The following is a 10,015-nucleotide window of genomic DNA, read 5'->3' on the forward strand; positions in this document are numbered from 1 at the left end:
TTCGCGTGGTTGGGCTCGCCTTCCTCCCCCTCGGTCGCGCGGCTCGCTCCGGCCGAAAGGGGGAAATGGGCTCGCAGCGGGTCGAGCTGGGCTTCGTGGAAGAGGACGCGGCTGCTTGGCGGCTGCGCAGCGACCAGTTCCCCTGCAAGGTCGGTGGGAGGCCGGCTTGGCTGGGCGAGGCCGGCTTGCCGGGCCCTGCCGAGCTCCGGTGCGGCGTGTGCGGGCAGCCGTGCGCGTTCCTGCTACAGCTCTACGCGCCTTTGCCGGACCGGACCGACGCCTTCCACAGAAGCCTCTTCCTCTTCGGCTGCCGCCAGCCCGCCTGCTACCGCCCCGCCGGCCCCGCCCCGGGCAGCCTGAGAGGTACGGAAGCGAGTGGCTCGCTGTGGCGACCCGTCTGTTCTGGTGTCAGTCTGGGGCCGTGGCTGGACAACCGGGTACCCTCCAGGTGGTTTGGACTACAGCTCCCATCAGCCCCAGCCAGTATGGCCAGTAGGCAGGAATTATGGGGGTGTAGTTGAAAACATCTGGACGGCACCAGTCTAGTCTTAAACCTTTATATTTTATCGTGTTGTAGGTTTTAATTGTTCCGATCCCGCTAGAGAGTTTTAGCTATTGGGCGGTATAAGAAATGACATAAATAAAGGCGCTAGCAATTACAAAAATGTTGCCACTCTTTCAGAGTTAATCATTTACTTGTGTGTTTTTCACTTGGAAGTTTTTAGGAATCAGTTACCAAGGAAGAATGATACTTACTCTTACGATCCCCCGCCTGAAGAGCCACCCTTAAAAGAGCTGCCTTGTGTAAATCTGCAGCTAAAATGTGGAGCTCAGCTGTGCAGAGTCTGTGGGTGTTTGGGTCCCAAAACCTGCTCCAGATGTCACAAGGCTCATTATTGTAGCAAAGACCACCAGGTTCTGGATTGGACAGCAGGACATAAGGCATCATGTTCACAGGCTGGTAAGTGATTTGAAATATGCATGATTGCAGAACAAGTAATACATAAGGGGTACATTAAAATTGAGTGTGTAGACCAATGAAAAGTTGCAATTGGATTTTATGTTCATTGTCACTCTAATCCTGAGCTTACTTCCACTGAAATAGGTTTAAGAGTAAAGTGCCAGCTCTGCTGAAGTTGGTGGGACTAAACCCAAGTCCAAATGCTCTAATGCAGTGGTTCCCAAAGTGGGCGGTATTGCCCCCTTGGAGGCGGTGGGATTGCATAGGGGGGCGTTAAGCGGCAAAGGGACAGCAGGGGGGTGCTAACAGGGGGCACTAACAGGCAAAGGGGCAGCAGGGGTCCGCTTGAGGTGGTCTCTCCAGAAGGTCCTAAAACCCAGGGAACGAGCAGGAAAGAGCGGCAAATTCAGCTGCTCTCCCCACACCGCTCCTGCTCAGGAAGGTCTTTCTCACTCACGCAGCCGCTCTCTCCTCCTACCTCAAGCCCACAGCGGCCCCACCAGAAGTAGGGGGTGGGGGAAGCGCCCACAGGAGGCAGCAGAGCAGGAAAGAGCGGCGAATTCAGCTGCTCTGCCCACTCCTCCTGCCTAGGAGCGCCCAGGGCTTCTTTCCTGCTGGAGCTACTGCCGCCTGCTCGCTCCCTCCCTCCTTCCCTCTGCCAGAGCTGCTCTCTTTTACAAGCTGCCCGGCAAACCTCTCGCAATAGTTGCTGCACAAGGCGGGAGCAGCAGCCTTGCAGCGGAGAGGAAGGAGCACGTGGAGGACGGCGGGCGGCAGAGCAGCTTCCAAAAACAGCAGTCAGCCGGCAGGCTGGGTGGGGAGCAGGACTGCTTGTGCTGCTGCAAGGCATCACCAGGCTCCCTTCCCCCGTCAGGAGTTGCAGTTTGGGGCCATCTCCCCTCTGAGCTGCTGCCCTCCTGTCCTAATCAGCCCAGCAGCTATTGTGGGGCATGGAGGGGGGGGGCGTTGGAGGGAGAGAGAGAGAGAGAGAGAGAGAGATGCTATGTGTCTCTTTATGTGCTCCCACCCCCCAAAAAATCTGGACTACAACAGGATTGGGAGAGAAAAGAAAAGGGGGAGGGAGAGAGAATTGCAATTCCCCAGGTCCTTCCCGGCTAAAGAAGATTCAGCAGCACCTTTTTCCAGAATGCTTGCTGAAAGAATTCCTATCTGCCCTTGCTTATTTCAGGGTGTCCAACCCCCTTTTTCCAAGCGTTCGTTTGGTAAACATGGTATGTGTGTATCTTGTGTCACCATAAAAACAGAGCTCCAGCACAATCCTAAGTATGTCTACTCAGAAGTAAGCCCCACTGAGATCAATAGAACTTACTCTGAGGTAAATGTGCATAGGATTCAGCCTGAAAACGAAGAGAGGGTGAAGACAGGAGAAAATGAATTGTAGAAATAGAATAGCAAGGTAACTGTGGGATATTTAGCCATATTTAAAGACAATAAGTACAGTAAAATTAGTGCCCCTCTACTTCAGTCCCAGCCAGGTTTTCCATAGGAAAACTCTGTACCAGGTGGCAGATAATTATTTTTAAATTTTAATTAAAATACATTATCCTTTCCTATAACAAAATGGTGCTTACTCCTAAGTAAGTGTGTTCCACTCAAGAAGGAAATCCTATTTGATTCCTGTATTCATGCTAGTGTGACATGATAAGTTAAAGGCACAATTTTATGCATGTTTAGACAGAAAAAAGTCCTTCAACTCCTAGAATCCCCTCTAAATGGGAAGCACCCGCCCCAGGCTTGCCGAGGGAGGGAGGGAAAAGAGAGCGAATGCCTCTGTTTGCAGCCAGCGTGGCAGGGCACACCAGTTGGATTTTGAATAAGGTATTCAATTAATTGTTATGGTTTTGAATTTTATTGTTATTATCTTCCTTAGCGGGTCGTTGAAAACCGCTATTCTGAATAATGATTTTTATAGTGTAGGGTAGGGGGCGCTGGGCATGAGTTTGTGGAACCAAGGGGGCTGTGACCTGAAAAAATTTGGGAACCACTGCTCTAATGCATTCTATATGGGCACACTTTCAAAAGCTGGATGTTCTACAGACACCTGCTCTCTGCACCATGCTTTCCTTGGTCCTCTGCTAGCATCTCTACTAGAGTTGTAAGCAATTTCATAGTATCAGTTGACACATGGGGAGAAGCTGTATAACTGCATGGGTCTAGTATCATTCCTGCTTCTAGAGGTTTAAAGAAATACATTATAAAATGGAGGCAAAGTAGCTTTGTTTTGAAAACTGGAGACTGTTATGTGCTTACAGCCTTGTTCAGAAGACACCTTAAACTACGGCTTTAGCCATAGCGAATAAGGCTTTTTCACACAAATAAGATGCATGTGTAAGAGCAGGGCCATCCTATTGGCAATCAGGGTTTTTTTATTCTTATTTTGAAGGAGGAGGTTAAGTGCTCTGCCTTCTCAGTGGCCTGCCAGTAAGCCCAGCAACTACTTCCTCCTTTCCTTTCCTGCACCTCTTATACTGTATGAAATTATTTGTGTGGGGAGATAAAGAACAGGTGAGTGAGCAAGAGATGATGGATCTTCCTCCTGCCATTCTTACACTCCTTGCCATTCTCTCAAGCTTTTCCCCAGTGAGTGCAGATAGAGAGCAATCCTTATTATTTGTTACATTTGTATACTACCCCATAGCCGAAGCTCTCTGGGCGGTTCACATAAGCAGTAAGATGCATGTGTAAGAATAGTGGACAGTATCTAATCCTGCACACACGAGTGGGATCTACTGTTAGCACAATGGGTATCTAACAGTTCCTGAAGTGAGCGGAAATGCTGGTTTCCAGAATGGTGTCGGTCGGTGGAGCTTGCAAAAGGGAGTTCCTCAGGGCTGTTCTGTTGCAAAAATGAGTGTTTCTGTTCATTTCTGTGGTACCTTGCGGAAGAGTCAAGTACCTGTTGTGCTTGTGGGTGGATCCTGTGAGTGCAACAAAACCAGCAGAAGTGCACTGTAAGTACTGGATACTGCCCAGTGTGTTATAACTTTTTCTAAATAAGAAATACAAGGGAGGCTGAGACATAGTGCTGTGTAAAGAATAGAATTTCTTCCTTCAATTGCCCTTTATATTTGTCTTCTCCAATCCCTCCTCTTAGTAGTTTCAGTAAGGATGAAGGAGGGAGAAAGAAGGTATGCAATTGGAGGCAGCTCAGGTTCCTCCAGCTGCTAGCCTGCGATATTCTGATATGTATAGAAAGTTATATATGCTTTTGACCTTCATAGCACCAAATTACTGCTAATGTAAGTTTAAGGTATCCTTTTTACAGTTTCTAAAGCATTGGGAACTAGGGTGACCATATGGAAAGGAGGACAGGGCTCCTGTATCTTTAACAGTTATATAGAAAAGGGAATTTCAGCAGGTGTAATTTGTATGCATGCAGCACCTGGTGAAATTTCCTCTTCACCACAATAGCTAAAGGTGCTGGAGCCCTGCCCTCTTTTGTAGTGACCAGATACAAAAGAGAGCAAGGCTCCTGCACTTTTAACTGTTGTGATGAAGAGGGAATCTTACCAGGTGCTACATGCATACAAATGACACCTGCTGAAATTCCCTTTTTTTATACAGGAGCCCTGTCCTCCTTTCCATATGGCCAACCTACTGGGATGTAGATGCTGTCACAAGTGGTCAATTAAACTGATTCAATATAATGGGCAGTTTTCTATGTATGCATCTTCTTTGGAAATAAGAGTTTGTTGGCTTGTCTTTATTTCCTCCCACTATTCTATTCTATATTTGTTGTCAGTTTTAAATTTTGCCCCCTGACCCAAGAGCATTTTAAAATAGGCTTAATGTACAATACAAAATGTGAATATGGAAAAAACGTTGGGTTCTTGTTTTGTAGATCAGCTGAATATTGCGATTCCAGATCATAAGTTTCTTTTTCCTGAGTACGAAATTGTAAGAGAGCCTGAGGAAACAGACTCGTCCAATATTAATGAAAAAAAGCAGGAAGATCTGGAGAAAAATGAAGAATCTACACCTGCAGGTAATATGTGTAAGCAGTATGAATGAGTTTCTGTACTCCAAGAGGTATTTTTAAATTAAATCTACTCATGTTTCAAATTGAAATGTCTTACATACTGTAAAAGGGTAAGGTGCTGTATGCTCATAAGTGAAAGTAACTGAGCCCAAAAAACCCCCACAGGTGCAGTTGTGATCATGATAAATGTCTCAATATTGATACGTAATAGTGATATCTGTATTCTTGCATGCAGACGTTTAAAATTAGTGTTCTCTTATATCGATTGATCAGAACTTGAAAATTAAAATCCCAATCTTATCTTTTAGTTCTAACTTATCATACAAGCCTTTTGAAGACTTACAGTTCAATTTTATACAGAACTACTCAGAAGTGAGCCCATTGACTTCAATGGGACTTACTCCCAGGTATGTCTGTACAGGATTGCAACCATCAGGCAGTTTATAAAGTGGAAGTTATAGAAATGACATGGTTATCTGAAAGCGGAGGTGTCTCCTGAGCCTGCCTTGAGCAGAGTATGGCTAGGTGAGCTTCTGTTATTGATGTGATGCCAACGAGCTATTACAAGCTCTCCAATTATTTTTAATGTTTAAATAAATAATTTTGCCCCTTATTACTGATACCTTATATATGTTTTTACTTTGATGTTTTTATTAGGTTAACTTTGCTTAACATGTTTGTTACCAATTTTGTAGCAGTTTGCCCTTAAAATACAACATAGAGAGATGTTTAAATAAAGCAATAGCAGGTCCTCTTGATGCAATTTTAAAAGAATTCAAAAGTAGTTCTGTTTTTGTTTTGCCTCCTATACAGAGCATACAAACTGTCCTTGGTTTAGCATTTATGCTGGCATATTGAAAAGTATACTTCATAGAAAGAAACCCACGTATTTCAAATGGAGTTGGTTAAATCTAAGGGTGCAATCCTATGTAAGGTTAGATAGAAAAATGTCCTACAACTCCCAGCATGCCCCAGCCTCCTATGCTGGCTGGGGCAAGCTAGGAGTTGCAGAACATTTGCCTGCCTACATATGCATAGGATTGTGCCCTAAATGAATTAAAAGTCAGATGGTGGTTTATTTTGTTACTTTAGACTACCAAGTTGAAAGTGGCTTCCTTCATTGTTAAGTTTTCTGTAAGTCATTACAGTGACTTACCCCAGACAGATTGAGACAAGGAACCCTTATCAAAAGTCACTATTACTGATTTAAACATGGTATAATTTGAATTTGATTTCTTTTTCAGATGAAACATCTGAATCTCTAGATGTGAATTTCCTAGAGGCAATGGCAAAACATGAAACCCAAGATGACAAGATTTTTCAAAAATTTAAAGAGAGAATATCTTTGGAACCAGAACAGGTATTAAATAAGCTTTTTTTTTTTGGTATCCTCCATGGTCCCTGGTTAATATTGGTGCTGTTTTTAATATCAGAGTACACTATTAATGCCTAATCATGGTTTGTTACTATGGGGGTGGTGTTAGTGTTCTAATCCAGAATTCTGTTGGTGTGGATTAATTTTCAAATGACCAGGCCTTCATGGCACTAAAGTACTTGGATATGGGGTAGGGGACAGAAGTTACTGAACTTTTGAACCCCAAGTCAGAGAAAGTTGTTTAATTGCCATTGAAATCAATGGGGTTAAACTTGGTCACAAATGACAGGTTTAATTGACCCTGTTCAGACGACACATTAAGCCACAGTGGTTAAGCATTTTGAGCTAAACATTACCGTTTAGCGTGTTGCGTGAACCATTCCTAACCATGGTGGCTACATAACCATGGTTTTAAAACACTCACTATTTGCTGCAAAAGGGATAGCAGCCTAACTGTGGCTTAGCATGTTGTCTGAATAGGCCCATTGATTTCAAAGGGACTGAAGTGTAACTACCTTTCTCTGAAGTTTAATTTCCAGCTCTGTGATCTCTATTGAATTTCAGGTTATCAGATACTGCAGAGATGGAGGAGGCCCCATCTGGATATCAGGGAAAAATATTCCTCAGGAGGCAGATATCCCTAACTGTTCATGCAGTGGTAAAAGAATATTTGAATTCCAGGTATGAAAATTTGATTAAACTGCATGCAACAGTATTCATAAAGGGTAGTAGTGCTGAATTTTAACAGTAGATATGTGAAGGTTCTTTTTGGTTGCAAATGACAGGTTTCATTGATTTCAAAGATGCTGAAGTGCAACTAACATTCTCCGTCCAAGAATGCCTTTTTAGATTTGCTAGGATCGTTCTTTGAATCCTTGCCAAAGTCTGTGTTAAGAACATAAGAAGTGCCCTGATGCTGGATCAGACCAAAGGTCCATGTAGTCCAGCACTCTCTTTACACAGTGGCCAAACAGCCGTCGACCAGGGACTCACAAGCAGGACATGAGTGCAAGGCCACCCTCCTACCCATGTCCCCCAGCAACTGAGATAGATAGATAGGCTTGCTGCCTATATTAACCTAACTTTCAGCCCAATTCTATGCATTTTTACTCCAAACATCATCTTCCTGTGTTAAATATGAATGTATACTACTCGACCATAACTTTAGACTTCTGCCCTGAAAAAGGTGGTGCTAAACAAAACACTAGTACGGGTAATTGTTATGAGCATGAAAAACATGTAGAAAAGCATTTGAATTGGACTAGCTCACTTTTTCTTGCTAAAACTAAATCCTGCTTGTTTTCTTTTTGGTTGGAAAATTTTGCAGGATATAATAAAAATGTAATTGGTAAGCTTTCTGTACTGTAGAATGAATTTAATAGTTTAATCAACTTGCTTGAAAAAAACCCTGTGTCTTATGTGTGCCTAAGGTTATGCCACAACTTCTGAGTCACCTGAAAGTTGACAGCCTTGTAGAAAGCATTGACTGGGGAACACTGGCTATCTATACGTGTGATGAGAACTGTAACTTAGGCAGCCACTACACCGAAGAGTTCATCTGGAAGCAGGACATTTCCAGCTCTGTTTGATTTCTACAAAATGGAAACAATAGGATGCTTTACTTCGGTAACATAAAGAGGTCTCATCACGATCAAGTCTACAACTGTGTTTATCATCCTTGGAACATCTGCACCAAAACATAAGTTGTACAAAAGAAATGAACACTTTCCCATTGGTGACAAGATCAGTCCCAGACTGTAAGAATGACTATTTAAAATGTTTTAATAAAACTGCTGTTTAAGTTGAGATGAGACTAGCAAAACACTACCTGTCCTATGGCTAGCCACAATTTTTCTAACCGTTTATTTATCCTCCTAAAAATAAATATTTGGTTTGTAGAAAAAAATAGTTTTTGGATTGACTGTCGCAGGAAATGTGGTTTTAAGAAACCAGGAGTTTATGTATTTATTAGAAACGCTGTCTGACTTGTATGTTTTTATATATATTTTTAACTTTTTTAAACCGCTTTGTTAAATAGAGTTTAATAAATAATTTTAAAAAAGAAAAAAGAAACCAGGAGAGGAATGAGGAAGGTGCGCATGTATTCATGGTTTGTTCCTTTTCCGTTAAACCATGGATTGTGTTGCATCCAAAGTAGCCCTAGATTCTCATTTCAGTCATTTGTCATCAATAGTATTGTATCTCCTGGGCTGAGGAGAGGAAATAATTAAGCAGCACCTCTAAGACCTACACAGGCTGGTGAAGCCCGGCAGCCCAAGGCAAGCACAATATATACTGCATAGATTAGGGATAGGCAAACTGGTGCCCTCTAGCTGTTTTGGACTACAGTTCCCACAGTGCCTGAGCTGAAGTGCCACCATTGGCCATGATGGCTACAGCTGATGGGATTTGAAGTTCAAAATATCTGGATGGCACCAGGTTGCCTGCCCTGGCATAGATGTTATAATATGTCACAGGGAAGCCCAGCCTTTTTTGAGCCCAACGGTTCCCTGCGAGGGACTTGGCTTGCATCAGCGAACCAAGCTGTGGTAAAGTTCAGTACACAAGAACAGAATTCAGTCACACTAAAAACAACACCTGGTTTTGTTCAGTTTAGCAGTTCAATTTAGGGTGTATGGGAAACCTCATTCATTGTAGCTGTTGTTAAACTGCTGAGAGTCAAAAACTCTTCTTGATCTACTGCAAATCCCCCAGATCTATTTTGTGCACATACCTGCAGTATGCTTCCCAGGTCTGGGAGAGAGAACAGTATACAAATCCAAGATGTACATATGAACTAGTCCAACATGAGTGAAAAACTACATCATTTAGTTAACCATATTTTAAGCTGTGATATAGTGCATTCACATAAGCTGACTCAGAGGGTAAGACATGCCAGTTAATTCTGTTTATGAAGAGAAATTCTTTGAAAAGCTTCCACCTGATCATACTATATATACACAACTAATTTTCTATACTATGGAAATAAGCTTATGAGGAAGCTGTTTAGAGGCAAGAACTAGAGAAGAGTTAGGGAGCTTTGCTCTTGAATTGGGAGAAAAGCACTGCTGGATCTGCTTGTGGAAGTTAATTACCCCTTTACTGACTGCTCCGAAGCAAGCTTTGCCAGGTACCACTGCATCCCAGTCAAGGACATTAAGTTGGCCATTTGCCTTGAGAAGCATCTTACACTTTAAAATCCAGATTTGTAAAATCATGAACTAGAATGGGTTGGGAGCATTTTTCAGCCTAAGGACCAGGACACTGGCTGCATGCCAATAGTACGGAGCCAGCATGTGGTGCCCTGTCCCCTTCCATTCTTATACACTGAGTAGAGATGTAAATTTTCCAGAAATTTTGAAGCCATGGGAGGAAAGCATGTTTTTAAATTTAAAATAAGCAATACTTAATTTTTAGCAGTCTTGACAGTCACTTTGTTGCTTTAAGACAGCCTTCCCCAACCTGATGCCTCCAGCTATTTTGGACTTCAACTCCCATCAGCCTCAGGCAGTATGGCCAATGAAGAAGAATGCTGGGCACTGTAGTCCAAAACATCCGGAGGGCACCAGGTTGGAAAGGGCTGCTTTAAAGCACCCTTTCTGTTCCTAAAGTTATTTTGTGTATAACTTAGTTTGCTTGTAAACTCTATTGGTGAATTTGTTATTGTCTGGATAGATTA

At 43.0% G+C, this 10,015-nt stretch overlaps 1 protein-coding gene across 1 annotated transcript; it reads left to right on the forward strand.

Moving 5' to 3' along the window:
- The first annotated feature begins 42 nt into the window (after positions 1–42).
- On the forward strand, positions 43–8,140 carry PDCD2 (programmed cell death 2). Its single transcript, XM_063124408.1, has 6 exons — positions 43–363; positions 719–961; positions 4,824–4,967; positions 6,206–6,321; positions 6,901–7,017; positions 7,767–8,140. The coding sequence occupies exons 1-6, from the start codon at positions 66–68 to the stop codon at positions 7,923–7,925; spliced, it is 1,077 nt and encodes a 358-aa protein (XP_062980478.1). The 5' UTR covers positions 43–65; the 3' UTR covers positions 7,926–8,140.
- Positions 8,141–10,015: the final 1,875 nt, after the last annotated feature.

This window comes from Elgaria multicarinata, chromosome 4 (assembly GCF_023053635.1).
Source record: "Elgaria multicarinata webbii isolate HBS135686 ecotype San Diego chromosome 4, rElgMul1.1.pri, whole genome shotgun sequence".
In the NCBI taxonomy this organism is placed as follows: Eukaryota; Metazoa; Chordata; class Lepidosauria; order Squamata; family Anguidae; genus Elgaria; species Elgaria multicarinata.